This window comes from Salminus brasiliensis, chromosome 16 (assembly GCF_030463535.1).
Source record: "Salminus brasiliensis chromosome 16, fSalBra1.hap2, whole genome shotgun sequence".
In the NCBI taxonomy this organism is placed as follows: domain Eukaryota; kingdom Metazoa; phylum Chordata; class Actinopteri; order Characiformes; family Bryconidae; genus Salminus; species Salminus brasiliensis.
Genome location: NC_132893.1, coordinates 27,714,579 through 27,739,187, shown reverse-complemented (window position 1 = coordinate 27,739,187; position 24,609 = coordinate 27,714,579). Strand labels below are relative to the sequence as shown.

The following is a 24,609-nucleotide window of genomic DNA, read 5'->3' as shown; positions in this document are numbered from 1 at the left end:
CGATCCATTGACCTCTGGGTTATGGGCCAAGCACGCTTCTGCTGCGCCACTATGCTTGGAGTACAACCCAGATGGGACTCTAACCCACAATCCCTGGCTTAGGAGGCCAGTGCCTTATCCATTAGGCCATTTGGGCTGGCCAGGAAAAGGTGGATTTCAGAACACTACATACCCAAAATCAAGTGTTTTAATTAACTGCCACTCTGCTAGATCCACATTGTGGCAGCATAAAATAACGAGAATTGTTGGAGTTTGCAATTCTAAGGCAGATGTGAAATTGAAGTAAAGTTTTGAAGAAAAAATGTCATGTCCAACACAATGGTATCGAAAAAGATACAATGTCTAGCAGAGGATAGTTTTGATCCATTGACCTCTGGGTAATGGGCCCAGCACGCTTCCGCTGCGCCACTCTGCTTGGAGTACAACCCAGATGGGATTCGGACCCACAATCCCTGGCTTAGGAGGCCAGTGCCTTATCCATTAGGCCACTGGGGCTGGCCAGGAAAACGTGGATTTCAGAACACTACATACCCAAAATCAAGTGTTTTAATTAACTGCCACTCTGCTAGATCCACATTGTGGCAGCATTAAATAACGAGAATTGTTGGAGTTTGCAATTCTAAGGCAGATGTGAAATTGAAGTAAAGTTTTGAAGAAAAAATGTCATGTCCAACACAATGGTCCCGAAAAAGAGACAATGTCTAGAAGAGGATGGTTTCGATCCATCGACCTCTGGGTTATGGGCCCAACACGCTTCCGCTGCGCCACTCTGCTTGGAGTACAACCCAGATAGGACTCGAACCCACAATCCCTGGCTTAGGAGGCCAGTGCCCCATTAGGCCACTGGGGCTGGCCAGGAAAAGGTGGATTTCAGAACGCTACATACCCAAAATGAAGTGTTTTAACTAACTGCCACTCTGCTAGATCCACATTGTGACAGCATAAAATAACGAGAATTGTTGGAGTTTGCAATTATAAGGAAGATGTGAAATTGAAGTAAAGTTTTTAAGAAAAAATGTCATGTCCAACACAATGGTCTCGAAAAAGATACGATGTCTAGCAGAGGATGGTTTCGATCCATTGACCTCTGGGTTATGGGCCCAGCACGCTTCCGCTGCGCCACTCAGCTTGGAGTACAACCCAGATGGGACTTGGACCCACAATCCCTGGCTTAGGAGGCCAGTGCCTTATCCATTAGGCCACTGGGGCTGGCCAGGAAAAGGTGGATTTCAGAACACTACATACCCAAAATCAAGTGTTTTAATTAACTGCCACTCTGCTAGATCCACATTGTGGCAGCATCAAATATCCAGAATTGTAGGAGCTTGCAATGCTGAGGCAGATGTGAAATTGAAGTCAAGTTTTGAAGAAAAAATGTCATGTCCAACTAAATGGTCCCGAAAAAGAGACAATGTCTAGCAGAGGATGGCTTCGATCCACCGACCTCTGGGTTATGGGCTAAGCACGCTTCCGCTGCGCCACTATGCTTGGAGTTCAACCCAGATGGGACTCGAACCCACAATCCCTGGCTTAGGAGGCCAGTGCCTTATCCATTACGTCATTTGGGCTGGCCAGGAAAAGGTGGATTTCAGAACACTACATACCCAAAATCAAGTGTTTTAATTAACTGCCACTCTGCTAGATCCACATTGTGGCAGCATAAAATAACGAGAATTGTTGGAGTTTGCAATGCTGAGGCAGATGTGAAATTGAAGTAAAGTTTTGAAGAAAAAATGTCATGTCCAACACAATGGTCTCGAAAAAGAGACAATGTCTAGCAGAGGATGGTTTCGATCCATCGACATCTGGGTTATTGGCCCAGCACGCTTCCGCTGCGCCACTCTGCTTGGAGTACAACCCACATGAGACTCTAACCCACAATCCCTGGCTTAGGGGGCCAGTGCCTTATCCATTAGGCCATTTGGGCTGGCCAGGAAAACGTGGATTTCAGAACACTACATACCCAAAATCAAGTGTTTTAATTAACTGCCACTCTGCTAGATCCACATTGTGGCAGCATCAAATATCCAGAATTGTAGGACCTTGCAATGCTGAGGCAGATGTGAAATTGAAGTCAAGTTTTGAAGAAAAAATGTCATGTCCAACTCAATGGTCCCGAAAAAGAGACAATGTCTAGCAGAGGATGGTTTCGACCCATCGACCTCTGGGTTATGGGCCCAGCACGCTTCCGCTGCACCACTCTGCTTGGAGTACAACCCAGATAGGACTCGAACCCACAATCCCTGGCTTAGGAGGCCAGTGCCCCATTAGGCCACTGGGGCTGGCCAGGAAAAGGTGGATTTCAGAACACTACATACCCAAAATCAAGTGTTTTAATTAACTGCCACTCTGCTAGATCCACATTGTGGCAGCATAAAATATCCAGAATTGTAGGAGCTTGCAATGCTGAGGCAGATGTGAAATTGAAGTCAAGTTTTAAAGAAAAAATGTCATGTCCAACTCAATGGTCCCGAAAAAGAGACAATGTCTAGCAGAGGATGGTTTCGATCCATCGACCTCTGGGTTATTGGCCCAGCACGCTTCCGCTGCACCACTCTGCTTGGAGTACAACCCAGATGGGACTCGAACCCACAATCCCTGGTTTAGGAGGCCAGTGCCTTATCCATTAGGCCACTGGGGCAGGCCAGGAAAAGGTGGATTTCTGAACGCTACATACCCAAAATCAAGTGTTTTAACTAACTGCCACTCTGCTAGATCCACATTGTGGCAGCATCAAATATCCAGAATTGTAGGAGCTTGCAATGCTGAGGCAGATGTGAAATTGAAGTCAAGTTTTGAAGAAAAAATGTCATGTCCAACTAAATGGTCCCGAAAAAGAAACAATGTCTAGCAGAGGATGGTTTCGATCCATCGACCTCTGGGTCATGGGCCAAGCACGCTTCTGCTGCGCCACTATGCTTGGAGTACAACCCGGATGGGACTCAAACCCACAATCCCTGGCTTAGGAGGCCAGTGCCTTATTCATTAGGCCATTTGGGCTGGCCAGGAAAAGGTGGATTTCAGAACACTACATACCCAAAATCAAGTGTTTTAATTAACTGCCACTCTGCTAGATCCACATTGTGGCAGCATAAAATAACGAGAAATGTTGGAGTTTGCAATTCTAAGGCAGATGTGAAATTGAAGTAAAGTTTTGATGAAAAAATGTCATGTCCAACACAATGGTCTCGAAAAAGATACAATGTCTAGCAGAGAATGGTTTCGATCCATCGACCTCTGGGTTATGGGCCAAGTATGCTTCTGCTGCGCCACTCTGCTTGGAGTACAACCTAGATGGGACTTGAACCCACACTCTTCCGCTGCGCCACTCTGCTTGGAGTACAACCCAGATGGGACTCAAACCCACAATCCCTGGCTTAGGAGGCCAGCTCCTTGTCCATTAGGCCACTGAGGCTGGCCAGGAAAAGGTGGATTTCAGAACACTACATACCCAAAATCAAGTGTTTTAATTAACTGCCACTCTGCTAGATCCACATTGTGGCAGCATTAAATAACGAGAATTGTTGCAGTTTGCAATTCTAAGGCAGATGTGAAATTGAAGTAAAGTTTTGAAGAAAAAATGTCATGTCCAATTCAATGGTCCCGAAAAAGAGACAATGTCTAGCAGAGGAGTGTTCCGCACGCTTCCGCTGCGCCACTATGCTTGGAGTACAACACAGATGGGACTCAAACCCACAATCCCTAGCTTAGGAGGCCAGTGCCTTATCCATTAGGCCATTTGGGCTGGCCAGGAAAAGGTGGATTTCAGAACACTACATACCCAAAATCAAGTGTTTTAATTAACTGCCACTCTGCTAGATCCACATTGTGGCAGCATCAAATATCCAGAATTGTAGGACCTTGCAATGCTGAGGCAGATGTGAAATTGAAGTCAAGTTTTGAAGAAAAAATGTCATGTCCAACTCAATGGTCCCGAAAAAGAGACAATGTCTAGCAGAGGATGGTTTCGATCCATCGACCTCTGGGTTATGGGCCCAGCACGCTTCCGCTGCACCACTCTGCTTGGAGTACAACCCAGATAGGACTCGAACCCACAATCCCTGGCTTAGGAGGCCAGTGCCCCATTAGGCCACTGGGGCTGGCTAGGAAAACGTGGATTTCAGAACACTACATACCCAAAATCAAGTGTTTTAATTAACTGCCACTCTGCTAGATCCACATTGTGGCAGCATAAAATATCCAGAATTGTAGGAGCTTGCAATGCTGAGGCAGATGTGAAATTGAAGTAAAGTTTTAAAGAAAAAATGTCATGTCCAACTCAATGGTCCCGAAAAAGAGACAATGTCTAGCAGAGGATGGTTTCGATCCATCGACCTCTGGGTTATGGGCCCAGCACGCTTCTGCTGCGCCACTATGCTTGGAGTACAACCCAGATGTGACTCGAACCCACAATCCCTGGCTTAGGAGGCCAGTGCCTTATTCATTAGGCCATTTGGGCTGGCCAGAAAAAGGTGGATTTCAGAACACTACATACCCAAAATCAAGTGTTTTAATTAACTGCCACTCTGCTAGATCCACATTGTGGCAGCATAAAATAACGAGAATTGTTGGAGTTTGCAATTCTAAGGCAGATGTGAAATTGAAGTAAAGTTTTGATGAAAAAATGTCATGTCCAACACAATGGTCTCGAAAAAGATACAATGTCTAGCAGAGGACGGTTTCGATCCATCAACCTCTGGGTTATGGGCCGAGTATGCTTCTGCTGCGCCACTCTGCTTGGAGTACAACCTAGATGGGACTCGAACCCACACTCTTCCGCTGCGCCACTCTGCTTGGAGTACAACCCAGATGGGACTCAAACCCACAATCCCTGGCTTAGGAGGCCAGCTCCTTGTCCATTAGGCCACTGGGGCTGGCCAGGAAATGGTGGATTTCAGAACACTACATACCCAAAATCAAGTGTTTTAATTAACTGCCACTCTGCTAGATCCACATTGTGGCAGCATAAAATAACGAGAATTGTTGGAGTTTGCAATTCTAAGGCAGATGTGAAATTGAAGTAAAGTTTTGAAGAAAAAATGTCATGTCCAACAAAATGGTCTCGAAAAAGATACAATGTCTAGCAGAGGATGGTTTCGATCCATCGACCTCTGGGTTATGGGCCCAGCACGCTTCCGCTGCGCCACTCTGCTTGTAGTACAACCCAGATGGGACTCTAACCCACAATCCCTGGCTTAGGAGGCCAGTGCCTTATCCATTAGGCCACTGGGGCTGACCGGGAAAAGGTGGATTTCAGAACACTACATACCCAAAATCAAGTGTTTTAATTAACTGCCACTCTGCTAGATCCACATTGTGGCAGCATCAAATATCCAGAATTGTAGGAGCTTGCAATGCTGAGGCAGATGTGAAATTGAAGTCAAGTTTTGAAGAAAAAATGTCATGTCCAACTCAATGGTCCCGAAAAAGAGACAATGTCTAGCAGAGGATGGTTTCGATCCATCGACCTCTGGGTTATGGGCCCAGCACGCTTCCGCTGCACCACTATGCTTGGAGTACAACCCAGATGGGATTCGAACCCACAATCCCTGGTTTAGGAGGCCAGTGCCTTATCCATTAGACCACTGGGGCTGGCCAGGAAAAGGTGGATTTCAGAACGCTACATACCCAAAATCAAGTGTTTTAACTAACTGCCACTCTGCTAGATCCACATTGTGGCAGCATCAAATATCCAGAATTGTAGGAGCTTGCAATGCTGAGGCAGATGTGAAATTGAAGTCAAGTTTTGAAGAAAAAATGTCATGTCCAACTAAATGGTCCCGAAAAAGAGACAATGTCTAACAGAGGACGGTTTCGATCCATCAACCTCTGGGTCATGGGCCAAGCACGCTTCTGCTGCGCCACTAGGCTTGGAGAACAACCCAGATGGGACTCGAACCCACAATCCCTGGCTTAGGAGGCCAGTGCCTTATCCATTAGGCCATTTGGGCTGGCCAGGAAAAGGTGGATTTCAGAACACTACATACCCAAAATCAAGTGTTTTAATTAACTGCCACTCTGCTAGATCCACATTGTGGCAGCATAAAATATCCAGAATTGTAGGAGGTTGCAATGCTGAGGCAGATGTGAAATTGAAGTCAAGTTTTGAAGAAAAAATGTCATGTCCAACTCAATGGTCCCGAAAAAGAGACAATGTCTAGCAGAGGATGGTTTCGATCCATCGACCTCTGGGTTATGGGCCCAGCACGCTTCCGTTGCACCACTATGCTTGGAGTACAACCCAGATGGGACTTGAACCCACAATCCCTGGCTTAGGAGGCCAGTGCCTTATCCATTAGGCCATTTGGGCTGGCCAGGAAAAGATGGATTTCAGAACACTACATACCCAAAATCAAGTGTTTTAATTAACTGCCACTCTGCTAGATCCACATTGTGGCAGCATAAAATAACGAGAATTGTTGGAGTTTGCAATGCTGAGGCAGATGTGAAATTGAAGTAAAGTTTTGAAGAAAAAATGTCATGTCCAACACAATGGTCTCGAAAAAGAGACAATGTCTAGCAGAGGATGGTTTCGATCCATCGACATCTGGGTTATGGGCCCACCACGCTTCCGCTGCGCCACTCTGCTTGGAGTACAACCCAGATGAGACTCTAACCCACAATCCCTGGCTTAGGAGGCCAGTGCCTTATCCATTAGGCCATTTGGGCTGGCCAGGAAAATGTGGATTTCAGAACACTACATACCCAAAATCAAGTGTTTTAATTAACTGCCACTCTGCTAGATCCACATTGTGGCAGCATCAAATATCCAGAATTGTAGGAGCTTGCAATGCTGAGGCAGATGTGAAATTGAAGTCAAGTTTTGAAGAAAAAATGTCATGTCCAACTCAATGGTCCCGAAAAAGAGACAATGTCTAGCAGAGGATGGTTTCGATCCATTGACCTCTGGGTTATGGGCCCAGCACGCTTCCGCTGCACCACTCTGCTTGGAGTACAACCCAGATGGGATTTGAACCCAGAATCCCTGGTTTAGGAGGCCAGTGCCTTATCCATTAGGCCACTGGGGCTGGCCAGGAAAAGGTGGATTTCAGAACGCTACATACCCAAAATCAAGTGTTTTAACTAACTGCCACTCTGCTAGATCCACATTGTGGCAGCATCAAATATCCAGAATTGTAGGAGCTTGCAATGCTGAGGCAGATGTGAAATTGAAGTCAAGTTTTGAAGAAAAAATGTCATGTCCAACTAAATGGTCCTGAAAAAGAGACAATGTCTAGCAGAGGATGGTTTCGATCCATCGACCTCTGGGTCATGGGCCAAGCACACTTCTGCTGCGCCGCTATGCTTGGAGTACAACCCAGATGGGACTCGAACCCACAATCCCTGGCTTAGGAGGCCAGTGCCTTATCCATTAGGCCAATTGGGCTGGGCAGGAAAAGGTGGATTTCAGAACACTACATACCCAAAATCAAGTGTTTTAATTAACTGCCACTCTGCTAGATCCACATTGTGGCAGCATAAAATAACGAGAATTGTTGGAGTTTGCAATTCTAAGGCAGATGTGAAATTGAAGTAAAGTTTTGATGAAAAAATGTCATGTCCAACACAATGGTCTCGAAAAAGATACAATGTCTAGCAGAGGATGGTTTCGATCCATCGACCTCTGGGTTATGGGCCCAGTATGCTTCCGCTGCGCCACTCTGCTTAGAGTACAACCTAGATGGGACTCGAACCCACAAGCTTCCGCTGCGCCACTCTGCTTGGAATACAAGCCAGATGGCACTCAAACCCACAATCCCTGGCTTAGGAGGCCAGCTCCTTGTCCATTAGGCCACTGGGGCTGGCCAGGAAAAGGTGGATTTCAGAACACTACATACCCAAAATCAAGTGTTTTAATTAACTGCCACTCTGCTAGATCCACATTGTGGCAGCATAAAATAACGAGAATTGTTGGAGTTTGCAATTCTAAGGCAGATGTGAAATTGAAGTAAAGTTTTGAAGAAAAAATGTCATGTCCAACACAATGGTCTCGGAAAAGGGACAATGTCTAGCAGAGGATGGTTTCAATCCATCGACCTCTGGGTTATGGGCCCAGCACGCTTCCGCTGCGCCACTCTGCTTGTTGTACATCCCGGATGGGACTCGAACCCACAATCCTTGGCTTAGGAGGCCGGTTCCTTGTCCATCAGGCCACTGGGGCTGGCCGGGATGAGGTGGATTTCAGAACACTACATACCCAAAATCAAGTGTTTTAATTAACTGCCACTCTACTAGATCCACATTGTGGCAGCATAAAATAACGAGAATTGTAGGAGCTTGCAATGCTGAGGCAGATGTGAAATTAAGGTCAAGTTTTGAAGAAAAAATGTCATGTCCAACTCAATGGTCCCGAAAAAGAGACAATGTCTAGCAGAGGATGGTTTCAGTTCATCGACCTCTGGGTTATGGGCCCAGCACGCTTCCGCTGCGCCACTCTGCTTGTAGTACATCCCAGATGGGACTCGAACCCACAATCCCTGGCTTAGGAGGCCTGTTCCTTGTCTATTAGGCCACTGGGGCTGGCCAGGAAAAGGTGGATTTCAGAACACTACATACCCAAAATCAAGTGTTTTAATTAACTGCCACTCTGCTAGATCCACATTGTGGCAGCCTAAAATAACGAGAATTGTAGGCTCTTGCAATGCTGAGGCAGATGTGAAATTGAAGTAAAGTTTTGAAGAAAAAATGTCATGTCCAACTCAATGGTCCCGAAAAAGAGACAATGTCTAGCAGAGGATGGTTTCGAACCATCGACCTCTGGGTTATGGGCCCAGCACGCTTCCGCTGCGCCACTCTGCTTGGAGTACAACCCGGATGTGACTCAAGCCCACAATCACTGGCTTAGGAGGCCAGTGCCTTATCCATTAGGCCACTGGGGCTGGCCAGGAAAAGGTGGATTTCAGAACACTACATACCTAAAATCAAGTGTTTTAATTAACTGCCAATCTGCTAAATCCACATTGTGGCAGCATAAAATAATGAGAATTGTTGGAGTTTGCAATTCTAAGGCAGATGTGAAATTGAAGTAAAGTTTTGAAGAAAAAATGTAATGTCCAACACAATGGTCTCGAAAAAGATACAACGTCTAGCAGAGGATGGTTTCGATCTATTGACCTCTGGGCCCAGCACGCTTCCGCTGCGCCACTTTGCTTGGAGTATACCCCAGATGGGACTCGAACCCACAAACCCACAATCCCTGGCAGCATAAAATAACGAGAATTGTAGGAGCTTGCAATTCTAAGGCAGATGTGAAATTGAAGTCAAGTTTTGAAGAAAAAATGTCATGTCCAACTCAATGGTCCCGAAAAAGAGACAATGTCTAGCAGAGGACGGTTTAAATCCATTGACCTCTGGATTATGGGCCCAGCACGCTTCCGCTGCGCCACTCTGCTTGGAGTACAACCCAGATGGGACTCGAACCCACAATCCCTGGCTTAGGAGGACAAGGCATTATCCATTAGGCCACTGGGGCTGGCCAGGAAAAGGAGGATTTCAGAACACTACATACCCAAAATCAAGTGTTTTAATTAACTGCCACTCTACTAGATCCACATTGTGGCAGCATAAAATAACAAGAATTGTAGGAGCTTGCAATGCTGAGGCAGATGTGAAATTGAAGTCAAGTTTTGAAGAAAAAATGTCATGTCCAAATCAATGGTCCCGAAAAAGAGACAATGTCTAGTAGAGGAAGGTTTCGATCCATCGACCTCTGGGTTATGGGCCCAGTACGCTTCCGCTGCACCACTCTGCTTATAGTACACCCCAGATGGGACTCGAACCCACAATCCCTGGTTAGGAGGCCAGTGCCTTATCCATTAGGCCACTGGGGCTGGCCAGGAAAAGAAGGATTTCAGAACACTACATACCCAAAATCAAGTGTTTTAATTAACTGCCACTCTGCTAGATCCACATTGTGGCAGCATCAAATATCCAGAATTGTTGGAGCTTGCAATGCTGAGGCAGATATGAAATTGAAGTCAAGTTTTGAAGAAAAAATGTCATGTCCAACACAATGGTCCCGAAAAAGAGACAATGTTTAGCAGAGGATGGTTTCGATCCATCGACCTCTGGGTTATGGGCCCAGCACGCTTCCGCTGCGCCACTCTGCTCGCATTACAACCCAGATGGGACTCGAACCCACAATCCCTTGCTCAGGAGGCCAGTGCCTCATCCATTAGGCCACTCTGCTAGATCCACATTGTGGCAGCATCAAATATTCAGAATTGTTGGAGCTTGCAATGATGAGGCAAATGTGAAATTGAAGTCAAGTTTTGAAGAAAAAATGTCATGTCCAACACAATGGTCTGAAAAGGAGACAACGCCCAGCAGAGGATGGTTTCGATCCATCGACCTCTGGGTTATGGGCCAAGCACGCTTCCGCTGCGCCACTCTGCTTGTAATACACCCCACATGGGACTCGAACCCAAAATCCCTGGCTTAGGAGGCCAGTGCCTTATCCATAAGTCAAGTTTTGAAGAAAAATGTCATGTCCAACACAATGGTCCCGAAAAAGAGACAACGTCTAGCAGAGGACGGCTTCCATCCATTGACCTCTTGGTTATGGGCCCAGCACGCTTCCGCTGCGCCACTCTGCTTGTAGTGCTCCCCAGATGGGACTCAAACCAACAACCCCTGGCTGAGGAGGCCAGTGCCTTATCCATTAGGCCACTGGTGCTGACCAGGAAAAGGTGGATTTCAGAACACTACATACCCAAAATCAAGTGTTTTAATTAACTGCCACTCTGCTAGATCCACATTGTGGCAGCATAAAATAACGAGAATTGTTGGAGTTTGCAATTCTAAGGCAGATGTGAAATTGAAGTCAAGTTTTGAAGAAAAAATGTCATGTCCAACACAATGGTCCAGAAAAGGAGATATTTAGCAGAGGATGGTTTCGATCCATCGACCTCTGGGTTATGGGCCCAGCACTCTTCCGCTGCGCCACTCTGCTACAAAACACATCTTCCAAGCCTTCATCCAACTAATCACCCTATCCGTCCTGCCCACAACAGCTCCACGCCAGAAGGTGGCACTGTAAGGCTCTGATCGTGAAAGATTGCAGTGGTCTGTTTTTCTAAAGGAAGAGTGTGTATGCTGAAGATGGGGACACGCTTGAAGGTTAGTTGATGTTGTGGTGATTGTAAGGTGTCAGTAGCAGATCTACAGTTCTGTCGTTGTGAAGACATCATTACTTATTCAGTGATCACGTGTCACTGATTTAGCTTTCTGTTTTGTACACGCCTGCTCTGCTGAGGGACGTCTGTCTCTCCAGGCTGTTCGCTAGTTCTTCTGGTGCCACAGCCTGTATAGACCACATATGATGCTGTTTTTATATACTATTAATGTTTAACAGGGATTTCCTGAGGTTGTGAGTCCACCCCTGGGGTTTTAGGTGGTCTAGACTGTAATGTGTGGCCGCGTATTGATGTGTATGAATTTTTGCTCTCTCATCTGTAATTACATTTTTGTAAATAGAAAGCACAGTTCAGTTTATTAGGGGTGCACCCATACCCCTGACCTCTTCACAGTCTGAGATCTTCATAGTCTTCACCTTTTTATAGGTTGTACTTTTTTATATCTCTTTCCAAACAAGATATAATAAGCTTGAAAGAACATCATTTACTGGTTGAGAAACTGCACAATTGAAGTCTGAGCGATAAAAATGATTAAAAATGATTAAAAATCATATTTCAGAGCAGTGAAATAAAATAAGTCAGGTTAGAAACAAAAAGTGCTTATGCAGCAATTTCACATTCCTGCTGAAACTCATCTTTAGGCTTTCATTAAATGTGTGTTTAATGATAATAACTATTTATGTCTGGCTTTTACTGGTTTAACTGTTTGGTTTTATAACAAAGTCTGCAAAGAAAAATGATCTATGTTAATAAATATACACACAAATATGTGTGTGTATATATGTATGTATGTATGTATGTGTATATATATATATAGTGTGTCAGTAAGCGTCCTGGTATCGGTGCTCTCTATTGTCGATATTACCGATACTGTGTGTAGGTGCCACTATTAGAATTCACTTGTAGAATTTATTATTCCAAATATCTTCACTGTAATTCTGACTAGTAAAAAGTCTCATTCCACATATATGTAAATACATTCTTACTAATCATGATTGGGACTAATGAGAATGATAATGTCTAAAGTTGCAAATATTATTAGTTAGAATTACAGTGTAGATCTTTTTGGAATTACAGTTTCTACTGTTAAAGTAATTGTATATGTCTCTAATTGGACTTATTACACATAAATCTGTAATTATAGAGAAATGTATGTGCATCAGTGCTATCATATGACAGTTACATTAAAGATGTATTGTCTTGGCAATTTGATAAGTCAGAAGAGCTTTATAGGTCTGTGGATCTGATGTTATGTTATTACTAGTAAAATGTATGAAATGAGAGTTTCTACTAGTAAAAATATGATTACAGAGATCTTAGATCTTAATTACAGGTAGAGTTAGGTCTTTGATCGCTAGGCTAAAGCAGCTTGCCAAAGATAAAGCAGTGCCTTGTGTAGCATCTCAAAATGCTCTCTAGTTCATTTTCTCCAGGGAGAAGGAATGCTGATATGAGAGTTCAGGGGATCTTGGGTATCTTGGGTAGCCTTCCTTCAGAATAAGTTAGTATCACTCAAATGTTAGTTTCTAGTTTAGATTATAGTTCATTTATGAACTGTTTTTGGAGATTAGTCAAGTGGTGTGTGTTTTTCAGGTGCTGCGAGTTTTTAAAGCTCTGCATCGAACACGGATGACAGTATTTAAAGATGATGACAGGGCTTTGACAGGTAGGTCAAATGTAGAATCATCAGCTCATTAACAAGTCCTTTCAGAGTAGCAGGCCTGTGTTAGAGCAGGCCATCCACTAAAATGTTCCTCCAGAACCAGGGTTGACAAACATTGCTATTCTGTGAATAACACTGTAAAGCACACTGTATCGAAATACCCTGGTCTAGTCTATGTATACTGTGTATGCTATTGTTCTCGATATATTGTGTATTGTCTGTAAATTATATGTAGAGTAGCGGTATATTGTTAATACTAGAGATACACTAACAGCTGGAAACAAATTCCTTGTGTATGTGAACTTTGATACTGATTCTGATTGACACATGGAATGGGCTTTTTGAATCCTTTGTTTTAAATGAAGCTGATCACTGCTCATGTGTATTTTAAGGAAATGCACCAAATAACAATACAGTGCATGAAAGTAAAGTATGTATGATTTTTAAAGACATGCAGTTAGTAGAACATTGCCAGAGTAGCTTCCTGGTTGCTTTATGGCTTAATGCCCCTTTCTTTCTTTCCATGCAGCTGCTAGATTAAAGATCAATGAAGAATTTAAGAAAAATAAGAATGAGACATCAGAAGAAAATGTACAAGAGGTATGTCCCTATTGAATATCAATATTTTTATTTATGTTTTTAGACCTGACTACACTTTTAAAGGGTCCTTTTGTAAGGACAATGGTTCAGTGTAGAAACATGGCAGCCAATGAGAAAGGCCCATGCTTTAAATAATGCTCTGGTGGTTCTGTATCGCAGCACAAAGAGTGTAGTGTAAGTGTTTATTCTTTCGTTAATGAATTTGCAGTTCTGAGAATGGTATTTTACATTTGGATTTGTTTTGCTTGGTGTTTTTTGACGTCGCAAATTTTCCTGCAGATGATAAAGATGGGCAGAGCAGTGGAGACAATCTTGCGTGAGAACGTCATGCAAGCAGAGCATATTGGAGAAAAAACACTTGGTACGTTTTGCTTTGCAGACATGATACATTTTGGTTATGCAGCATTAGTGTAATACCTGTGATTAGTGATTGTTATAAACTGTGTTTTTTTTCCATTTGCAGTGCTGCGACCTCGGGAGAGCAATCTTTTAGACAACATGCCTTACTGTGACGCACCTAGAAAGAAAACCTGAGATTGTGGATTTTACCCATTCTCTGCTGGACTCTCACAAATGGAGCTCTTCATAAATCATCTGAACACAGTTGATGTAGAGATGTTCTGCATTTGGGCATGTTCTCTTGACCGTGAGGAGAAGACGATATACACGCTGACAAGATCTATAAAAACACAAACCAAGATTTGTTCATTTCCTGACTAATTTCTCCACAATTTGAAAATATTGTAAATGTTTTGTTTGCAAAGTAAGAACGGCTGTAAAAATGCATTACAGCTGAGTAATTGTTGTACATATTTCTTTCAAGTGTGTGGATTAAAATGGATGAAATGTTTGGAGTTTATCATCGTTTTATTTTTTTTCCCCCACAGTTCTCAGAATTTTTTTAGGTGCCTTTATTGCTTGTAGTTGAAGCATTTTGATATTTCTGCCATACTGCCTTCAGAGCAGTCTTCTGCTTTTTACTGAATATACACCTTAAAAGGTAAATACTCATGGATTCATTGCCTATATAGATCTCATTTGAATGGTGTAGAGAACAGATGAAACTTAACAGGGCCTTAGCCATATCTATAAAATGGTAACTTTACAGGAGAAGGAAAAAGCCTTAACTTTCAATGGCAGTCGGTGTAAAAAGATTTTCTATTGGTATGTTTCTGATGAAGTTGTGACATCTGCGACAACATATTTCCACTTGTAGTTGAGAATACATTGCAAAGATATTAATTTTTTTTTACATTTATTTTAGATATTTGACTGTGAATATATCACCATTCTCATGTTTTGTATTTTAATGACTTTAATTAATTTCAAATGTGACCATATATTTGTTCTGTTTAGAGATCATGGAAGACATTTTTTGCATTTACTATAATTTATTTCCCTCTACATTTATTTATTTATTACCATTTGTCTTGCTAGTTTTAGAAAACAATGCTCTAATGTTTAATTAAAGGTATCATATTTAATAAATATTTATACGGGAAGCCCCCAGTAGGACCAGTGTCTTGTTCCCAGTAGGCCCCTCTGAATAATTAATCACCGCTTTCCCTTTGGAACATCTTGTACCGCTCAGGAGCGGCCTGTAGAGGGCGCTGATTTCCCACTGCGTGTTACAGCAGACAGGAGCGTTGATGGGAGTGTTTTACCCGGGTGAAGTCCTGTCTGTTCTCTCGGCTGCAGTCATTGGTTTTACTACAAGGCTTGTTTAGTGTGCTGTCGCCTCCGCAAGTCGTGCTTTAGCGGTCGGTTGGTGTGGACTGCCCGTCTCCTCCTCATCTGTCTGGGTGTCCTCCTGATTCCTGCGCTCAGCTGCTGCTGCTCAGACCGCTCGAAGACAGGTGGAAATAGACAAGCCTGCGTGTGTAGGAGCTGAGGAGGAACCGTCCAAATTACAGCAAGGTAGGTGTTTTTTATTTTTATCTTACCAAGCATCCGTGAACAGGGGGTGCTTATAGTACAGCGGTGGTTGTAGCTAGATATCTACTGGGCTTGGAAAACATCACCCGGTGTAGCGGTCTAACGAAGCTTTATTTCACAAAGCATCATCCAGAAACCAGGTTTATGGCAATGGTAGTGGTTATTTGCTAGTTATCAAATAGCTAGACACTGCCCTGAACTCATCTGTGCTGAAAATGCTGTGTTTGGCTTCTGATTTACCAGCGTCTTGGTCTAACTCGCCATTCCACCTTAAATGGGGTCAGGCGCCACTGTGGGAGTGCTGCGCGGCAGTGTGAGGGCTGCGCTATTTAAGGTGGAACGGAAATTCTAACCAGGAGACAACTCAAGCACATTTGAGCTGTTTATTTTCTATTGAACGACACTTTAAATGCGTTCAGGGTTTAGTGTCATGTTGTTTTCTACTCTGCAGCTGAATTTTATGAATCAAAAACATGCTTTTTGTTTTTGGGCATTGTTGGGCTTTGCAGTTGCAGTCTGGGTTGTGGGAGCAGCAGCCATAGGCATTGTGTCATTGCAGTATGGTTAAAAAAAAATCCTACCAAATATCCTGCACTGGTCAAGCTACTTCCAGAATGAGCCTATCCTGTGTTTAAAGCATTTCAGTAATCCCCCCATCTAATGAAATAGCCCTGTTTCGTGGTCAAGTGTGTGGTGGCAACCTGTCAGGGACGTAATGGTGAATGAGTCAGTTCACCTGTCCCCAGAGCATCCAGGCAGATTTGTAATGGTGGGAAATGTAACATCACAAGCAGATTGTTCCCACAGCCGTTTCATTCACAGTGTGTGAATCCTATTCAGTCTAAACAGAGGACGGGCACTGTTGGAATGGGCTACAGCGTGCAGCACCGTGTTGGAGGGGGGTCTGTGGGGCTTTGTCTGGATTCCCAAGCAGTGGAAGTGATGTAATAGGACTGATCCCATTCACCCATCTGCAGCTGTGATTTCTCAAGTCACCAGTATCACTGATGCCATGTGTCGCTGCCAGGCGTAAACCTTGTATCGCCATTTTTCCATTTTTGTCACTTTTGTGAAAATCTTGTTGTGTCACGTTCCTGATTCGTCCAGATTGCCTGATGAACGGACCAGTAGAAATACTCCGTTACTTGGGTTCAGATCTTTTTACATTGACTTGTGTTGAAAGTTGAGATGGTCTTTTTTCTTCTCCTTTGATGTTCACAGGCAAAAGTTTAAATGACATGTTTTGCGCTGTTTACATGCGATTTCTCAGTGGTACATTAACAGAACCTCAGGTATTTGCATCCAATTTGCTGAATTTAACATATTTTAGGAAAAATAGCCTATGCACACGACACACTACATGTTTGGATTTTTTTTCTATTAGTAAAAGTCAGAAAATAAACAGTAACTGAGCATGAAAATGTATGAGAATTGTGTTTTGTGTCAAGGATTTGTTCACTTAGGGGGTGCCCTAACTTTTGCTTACATCTGTATATCCAGCTAGATAAGCATTTAATGAGGTATCTAAGATATGTTTTTCTGTAGTGTTACAAATGCAGTCGTTCTGTACGGTAGATGCACATGATAAATATCAGATATATCAGTGGGCATCAGCCCACATTTCCTAAATCAGCAAATTATCCCTGAATTATTATTCATGACAGTGCTAAAGAATAGGCATTCACAATTATACTACAATCATATCATCATGTTAAACATGTTATATGATATTTCCAACCAGTGTTATATGATATATTTATTGAACTCTGGAAGAGGAGAATAATTAGGGACACTTTGCTAAAAGTAATCACAGTTCCCATATCAGTCCATCCCTAATGATGAGGCTCAAGTGTGTTATTCAAAGAAAATAAAAGCATAAATAACCATGTAACCACCATGGTGTGGTCATCTTTTCACAGATCTAATGGAACTGTCCGTATGTCTGTGCTGTCCTTTGGGCCTAATGACCTTTTAACTCCCTGAAGTCAAATGAATTTAATCAGTGCTGTGTTTTGTCTTACAGTCTCGTCACTCTGTAGGTTGATGGTGACATTTTGAAGATGTACAGTTGTTCATGTTATTCATGGTAACGTGTTTGGCACTGATTTGAAAACCATGTCTCATGGGCATGTGATGAATAGAGGTCTAAACTTGCTGTCTAGGGGCCCATTGAGTACTATTTCAGATCAACTGAAGGTCCAGAGTTAAACGGGCAAATCCCGAAGCTGCACAGACTACATCATCGCCACGTCGTGCTGTGATGCACTGTCGGATCCCCCCGCTGTACTGGACACAGACTGTTCATCATCTTGATTTCACTACTGAGGGTAGTTGTTGGGATGTCTGTTTTTCTTTGTTCTAAAGGTTCTTCACACTCATACACCCCTCTGTTACAACCTCGGTCCTCTCTGGAACCAAAATACAAAATACTAATACAGGCTCCGGTGCAGAATAGGTAGGACAATAGCGCAGCGCAAGGTCAATAGACGAAACACGAGACGGGGTGCATAGACAGTAAGTACAAATACACTAAATATAAAATATGTGGGGGATTAAGGTCCCTAACCCAAACCCACACTTAGTTACTATAGTAATAGAAAATGGAATAAATATGCAGAGCAGCGATGGATGAGCTGTGCAGGTAAATGAAGGGTAAAACTGTGAGTTCAGGAGTGTATGCTGGTGAAGACCAGGCTGGTGTTGTAAACAGTGTCTCATAGGCAAACGAGTATGAGTGTTGAGTGCAGGAGTGAGTATAGCAGCTAGTGTTCAGGTACAGAGAACCGTACCTAGCTTATGTCCAGAGAGGAGTTCAGTTAAAAACTTGTTTAACAGTAAATCAAAATCCATAGTCTTTTTTAATTATTATTATTTTTTAACTTTTTTAGTTGGGCGTATCTTGGCATACAGTATGATAGAACCTTGCTACACTTTCTTACTAAACATGCAAACGGTACGTCCTACTTTGAATTAGGAAGAAATAGCAGAAATTAAATTCCAGACACAGGCCTAAACCAGTACCTTACACTGCACTCTTCAGTGGTGGACGATATCGATTAGGTGTCAGCTTTGTGTAAATGCAGTTTAACCAGTGTATTCAGGTTCCAGTCTTGAACGGATGCTTGTTTCTGTCCAGCCAAAATGTGCACTGATACATTATCTCCATAGCGATAGTGATTAGTCTGGCTGAATGAGGTCATATCTGGATCAGGCTCTCAATTCATAGTTCTGGTGCCTGAGAGAGTCTAATAATACCAACAGCTGTTCACAGAACCTCTAACTCAGAATGCTAAATCTTTTAATTTCCCATGTCGTATCTGGGGAAAGCCAACGCTTACAGCACCTCATCATCGACATTTTTAACATTTATTTAAGATGAAGACATTAAGTGTCATTCCCACTCCTATTTTGGAGCCTGTGGATGTTAATTATGCCATCATGTCTTCATAAAAATAGTTCATCTCTATAAACTGTTCTCAGGTTTTTAGTCAGAGCAGAACATGTGACCTTTACCATTAAATTGGGAAGTGAGGTACTTTCAGATTTGCTCATAGTTTTAATGCAGCGTTCAGGATCCAGGGTCTTAACGCGTCATAGCATTAAGCTCAGTTAAATATTGAGTTTCAAGAGTGAAGTGATACCCAGTGTCCCAGCCTTTTTTTAAAAGACCTTTGAGCTCTGTGCTGAGTGATATTGATAATATTGAACCTCACATTAATTTGCAAATATATGGGGGGGAAAATACAATTTAAAAATGCAGATTATATTTAAGTTTGCAATAATAAAGTAAATGCATCAATGTTTACAAAGTCTTATAAAATAAATGTGCAAAAGAATATTGTCATTGTACCAAAACACTCATATTTACTCTATTTGTGTTTTGTTTTTTGTATTATGATAGTTTTAATAAAGATCTAAAAATGACCCAAAACAATATATTGCCTTGCTCGCAGTATCGCAAAATATCACAATACATTGAATTGTAACCCTTGTATTGTAATAGGTATCGTATCACCAGGTTCCTGCTTTACACGGCCTAGCAAATCATGTTTACAGTTCAGGGCTCCAGATTGCGACTAAAATGGTCACAATGTTAACCAAAAGTATTATTTGGTAAGTAATATAATTAATTAACTTGCTATCGCCAACAAATGGCAACTTTTGCATTATTATTTTTATGGATGATTATTTTTATTTATTTTTATTTATCTTTATTTATTACTTTTTATGATTTTTTATGTCTTCATTTTAAAAACTAAAATGATATCCTTTGAAAAAAAGGGATATCCTGCTGCAGAAGCAGCAGCTGAGCCGACCTGAGCCTGTAGAAAATGGCTCTGCAACAGTGGACTACTGGAAGATGAAAATTTGACATGTCAAAACTTTGTGTAAATTGGCAATTCTGTTCAAAAGCGACCTACAGTGCTGCTGGAAAAACGGATTTCGGAACTTATTTCCAAAAAGAGACGGGAAAATACGGCGAGAGTTGAAGGCATAAAAACAGGCGCGATTGTTTTATCGCTAAGAGTGTTCCTTCAGAAATTCCCTTGTCTTGTGCACACAAAAAAACATGAAATTCAATACAGCCTTTATGATCTCATATGAAGAATTCATCTCTCAATCTTGTTAATGGGGAAAAAACTGGATGTGTCGGAAGACGTATGATCATGGCAGCTTGTGCAGAGGTCGTAGGTTGCATTCCAGACTATGTCAAAGCACAGATATTGAAAGAAGCAAACAACGCTAATTATATCTCTGTATGTATTACTTAGTGGTTTGCGTATTATAATTTGGTACTTTAAAAAAAAGGTATGAGGCCTTGTGTACCGATGTACAGATATATCACTTATTTTAGCTATAGCTCTTTAGGGACGTTTGTAGACACAGTGTACTGTAAAATAAGGTAGCCATGGGAGGCATGTGTTTCTTTTGCTGTCGTCATGAATGTCCTCTCCAGCCTGGATTACTGGATGCACAGTCAGGAAAGTCCTTCAGTCAGCATAGTCACATTCTTGTCTGCCATCACCACGACTGTGGCGACATTAGTGACCTAAAGCTCAGTTCCTTATCAGTGTCACCACAGTGCTTTTTAGCCCTGGCGTCAGGAGCTGTGATGGTGCAGTTTACTATCATCAAAGTCATTAAACCCAACCTGAATAAATCAGGAAACTTTTCTTTTTATGAAATCAGCTATGAAGATCTTTAAAAAAAATGACACAGGAGCTTTTGGCACTTTTCATGAAGAGAGCCAAAGAAGGGTGTTTCCTCACAAAAAGCACATGTTTGTCTTATCTGTCTGGCGTACACAGCAGCAACCTTTCCCTGCCAGCCTCCCTGGACATTGTCTGCTTAAACCTGAGCACAGAGATCATCATGGCCGACTTTCTAGTTATTATCAGCTTGGATCTGCAGACAAGAATTGTGGTCTACGCTTTTCCTATGAAGGGTCCACAGAATCACCAACCATTCTTAAGAAGAAAGTTCTTCATAAAAAACCACATACACAGTTTTCATGAAACTAAAATTACCCAATGATTTTTGATCATTCAACTTTATTCACCTACAAATTCCAAAGAATTTATAAGAGAGAGTCACACATGCCATGATATTTTACAGAGGATTCTAGGCTATGTAAATATGCCTGAATTTGAAGTGATTTGAGGTGAATATGAACAGAATTTAGATATTCATACAAATTCGACCATATTGTGATCATAAATTTACTGTACACTTGTGGTCAGAGTTGTTGCTTGTAAAGACATCAACACATGGTCAGATAGGTTGATTACTGCTGCTTGTTATAATGTGTGTACCTGTCTGTACGTTACACTGATCCTGAGTTCTGAAGCCTAGAATACCAGCATGTAGGCTTGAACCATGCATTTACACAATAGTTTAGGCTAATGGACCCGATTCTACTTTTTTTTCTGATTCAGTGAGTTTTGCCAGTATCAGGCTGATACCAATACAAATATGGTATCAGATTGGTGCAACCCCTAGTTATAATATTATTATCAAAAATTATATGACAATATATTTATAGCAAATTGCATATACACTATAAATGAAAAATCAGGTACTATTGGTTGGACTCTCAGGACATACTTCCTGCCATCAGCAGCCTGAGCCAGAGAGCGCACAATTGGCTCACTCTCCCCACATCACTTTACTGTGATGCTGGCTGGTCCAGGCGTAGGCTTGGCAAGGTATAACCCGACGGAAAACCCGGCGCTTTCCTCTGAGAGTTTTTGTTGCCCGGTGACATTACATCAGTTCATTACGCCAAGGAACCTCCACATATTGTAAAGGTTCAAGGAAGAGAACTTCTCTCATATCTCATGTACAAAAATGGTTCTCCAAAGTATTATCCATCGCAAGGTTTTAACAAACCAACATTGCTTATTCACTATGAATTCCACCCTTCTTCTCTAGAAATTTGACTACTGCAACTCTCTTCTGGATGGTTTCCCTCTGCGCACTATCAGACCCCTGCAACTTATCCAAAAGGCAGCGGCATGGGTCGTCTTCAACGTTCCTAAATTCAGCCATGTCACTCCACTGCTGCGTTCTCTCCACTGGCTTCCTGTAGCTGCCCGCATCAGATTCAAAACCCTGACGTTGGCCTTCAAGTACAGCTCGGCTTGACCCGCTATCCCTCAAAATCCACGGAAGACAAGCGTCCAGGCTTTTTTCTGTCCATGTCACTCCACTGCTGCGTTCTCTCCACTGGCTTCCTGTAGCTGCCCGCATCAGATTCAAAACCCTGACGTTGGCCTTCAAGTACAGCTCGGCTTGACCCGCTATCCCTCAAAATCCACGGAAGACAAGCGTCCAGGCTTTTTTCTGTCCTGCACCAAAGTAGTGGAACGAGCTTCCCCTGAGTGTCCGAACGGCCGAGTCCAACGCTCGCTGTCTTAAAACTCAGACTGAAGACCCTCCTCTTCAGAGAATACTTGGGCGAATAGTAGAGTGGTCTCCTTATTGACTTGTGCTTAGTAGTCTCTAAACTTAGAGGTATCTTTGAATTTTTTGCCTTTTCAAACTAGCTAGAGGTTTTTCTTGGGTAAATAGCAAAGCACTTTTGTAAGTCGCTCTGGATAAGAGCGTCTGCTAAATGCCCTAAATGTAAAAGTAAATGTACTATGCAACTATGTAAAAAAAAAACCTCTTTGGCACGGTATTTTGGCAACTTTCTTTTTACTGTAGTCCGGATCCTGTAAGCACATGAAATCTGTCTTAGTACAAAGGATATTAGTCATTATTTCTCAAACCAGTAGATGTGCTCAGTGTATTTTCCTCGTACACGAAGAAAGTGATGCAAGCCACCACATACAGACGTATCATTCCATTTCCCTGAGAGCATGTTGCGCTATGTTGTTAGGCACCGTGTTTGTAGTCAACACTGCAGGGCTCCCAGTAACCCTCTAATCTAATTTAGACCCCATATGTTTCTCTTTAGGAAATCTTCCCATGTTTAAGACCTCTAGTCTCCATAATGGTCAGGGATTCCGCATGTAATAGCAGCTTGTACCTCGTCCCTCAAAATTGGTGGAGCTGTAGCTTGAATTTCATTCTGGATGCTTGTGAGCTTCGTGTGCCCACGTTGAGCTGAGTTTACTATTTTAGCTCTAGTGGAAAGTAAGTGGACCCTTCTGAGTAAGTGGATTTTCCCAAATGACCACAACCAGTTGTCACAAAGACATAGAAGCTCATTTCTTGTATTCTTTCTCATAGTCTCAACGTTTACAGAAAGGAACCGCAGTTCTACTGTAGCCAAAGATAGGAGTTATGACTGGGAAATGCATATTTTACCTCTCAGCTGATGTGGTTTCAATCACTTTCATAAAGTGCATATCGTTCCCTGGCCTGTTCATTACAAACGGACCATGATGAGTGTGTTTTATATCAGCACCCTGAGAGTGACTGAGACCAGGCCTATGAGGAAGTGGCTTTAAACTCTAGAGCCTCACATCTGGAAAGCCATGCTCGTCATATTGCCCTGGAAAAACACCCAGAGCATTACGTCTTCGCACCCTGTCCATCAAAAGAGGCCAAATCCTGACTTCAGGCCAATCGAGGTCTGCTCACTGTAATGCAGAGTTTTGTATAAAGTGCCATAACAGTCTGGTTCTTTTCAGAAGCAGTCCATGATGGTGTCCTGACTGTAATCCAGTTGAAGGACGTGGCTGCAGTGAAAACCGTAGACACATGTTTCTGTGTTGCAGGTAAAATTGGGGTTTACAGTCCAGTGGAAGTCAATGTCTCAGTGTGTTGAGGATATTTTAATTATGTGCAATTCTGTTCCCCTCAGTTCCACTGATTTAGCAAAATTCCTTCCATAAATAAATGGTTTAGATTTAATATTAAAGCAGCAATATGCGAGAACTGGTATTTCTTGCTCCTGGGCTCCTCCTACAGTCAGGAAGAGGAATTGTTTTAAGCAACTTTGGTGCACTTCTGCACTTTTGACTGATACTGAACCGTCACTGAAAGTGTAAGAAGCAAGTTGACCGAGACAGTAGAGGTGCATTACAGGACTTTACACCAGTATGACTCCAGGATCGGTTATGTAGTGCTAGACAGTTCTCACGAGTGTTGTCCTAATAACCCAAATAAATATAGATTCTTCTCAGATTTACCTCTTATTTTTACTATTATCAGCGTAATGCATTACCATTAGAAGATAAATGTTTCTTCTAATATGTGTGTCTGATCACTTTATCTAGTAGATGAATGATTATATTTATATAGTAGATGTTGGTGCCCCTGGTTTTTGCCACCCATACTCGAAAATCTGTTAGTTAGTAAGTGTTCTTTAAAATCCAGACCAGCCAGACTGTTGCATTGACTTGTACTGGACTGAACTAATTCAATTTGACCTGCAACACAGAATACAGACCCGCCTACAGTTCTTTTGAGGGTTTTCTGCAGAAACGTCCTTCAACTGGATGACAGTCAGCACACGTGCTGCTTCTGAAAAGAACCAGACGGTTATCGCACTTCATACAGAGCTCAGTCACGTTAAAGTATGCAGACCCTGGCTGATTACTCATGGCAAGAAATGCACACCATTGTCAAGCTCAGGCCCCTCTAAGGAGTAGGTGCTGGTCATCAGAGACTTGAAATGAGAGAAGATGTTGACCTTCATGACGCAGATGCAGCCGCTGTAGTCACTTGCTTTCAATGAAGCCAGTAGCCAGCAGCCAATTACTGGCAACTTCTTCTGGTTTCCATGGTAATGCATTCCTCACTTAATGAAGATTTGCTTCTCGAGTC

The 24,609-nt window shown here is 42.5% G+C and overlaps 2 protein-coding genes and 1 non-coding gene across 3 annotated transcripts in view; 2 read left to right on the top strand and 1 right to left on the bottom strand.

Annotated features, from left to right (window-relative positions):
- Positions 1-8,727: 8,727 nt before the first annotated feature.
- trnam-cau (transfer RNA methionine (anticodon CAU)) lies at positions 8,728-8,799 on the bottom strand. The gene has a single exon. It is a non-coding gene; the product is annotated as a tRNA-Met (tRNA).
- A 2,274-nt stretch (positions 8,800-11,073) lies between these two features.
- On the top strand, positions 11,074-14,248 carry lyrm7 (LYR motif containing 7). The gene is made up of 5 exons (XM_072658905.1): positions 11,074-11,118; positions 12,729-12,801; positions 13,328-13,398; positions 13,678-13,759; positions 13,862-14,248. The coding sequence occupies exons 1-5, from the start codon at positions 11,092-11,094 to the stop codon at positions 13,930-13,932; spliced, it is 324 nt and encodes a 107-aa protein (XP_072515006.1). The 5' UTR covers positions 11,074-11,091; the 3' UTR covers positions 13,933-14,248.
- A 791-nt stretch (positions 14,249-15,039) lies between these two features.
- The window catches only part of cdc42se2 (CDC42 small effector 2), a 45,744-nt gene continuing 36,174 nt past the window's right edge, over positions 15,040-24,609 (top strand). The window contains exon 1 of the mRNA XM_072659333.1: positions 15,040-15,315. The gene's annotated coding sequence lies outside the window, so the exon portion shown is untranslated. The remainder of the gene's footprint in view (positions 15,316-24,609) is intronic.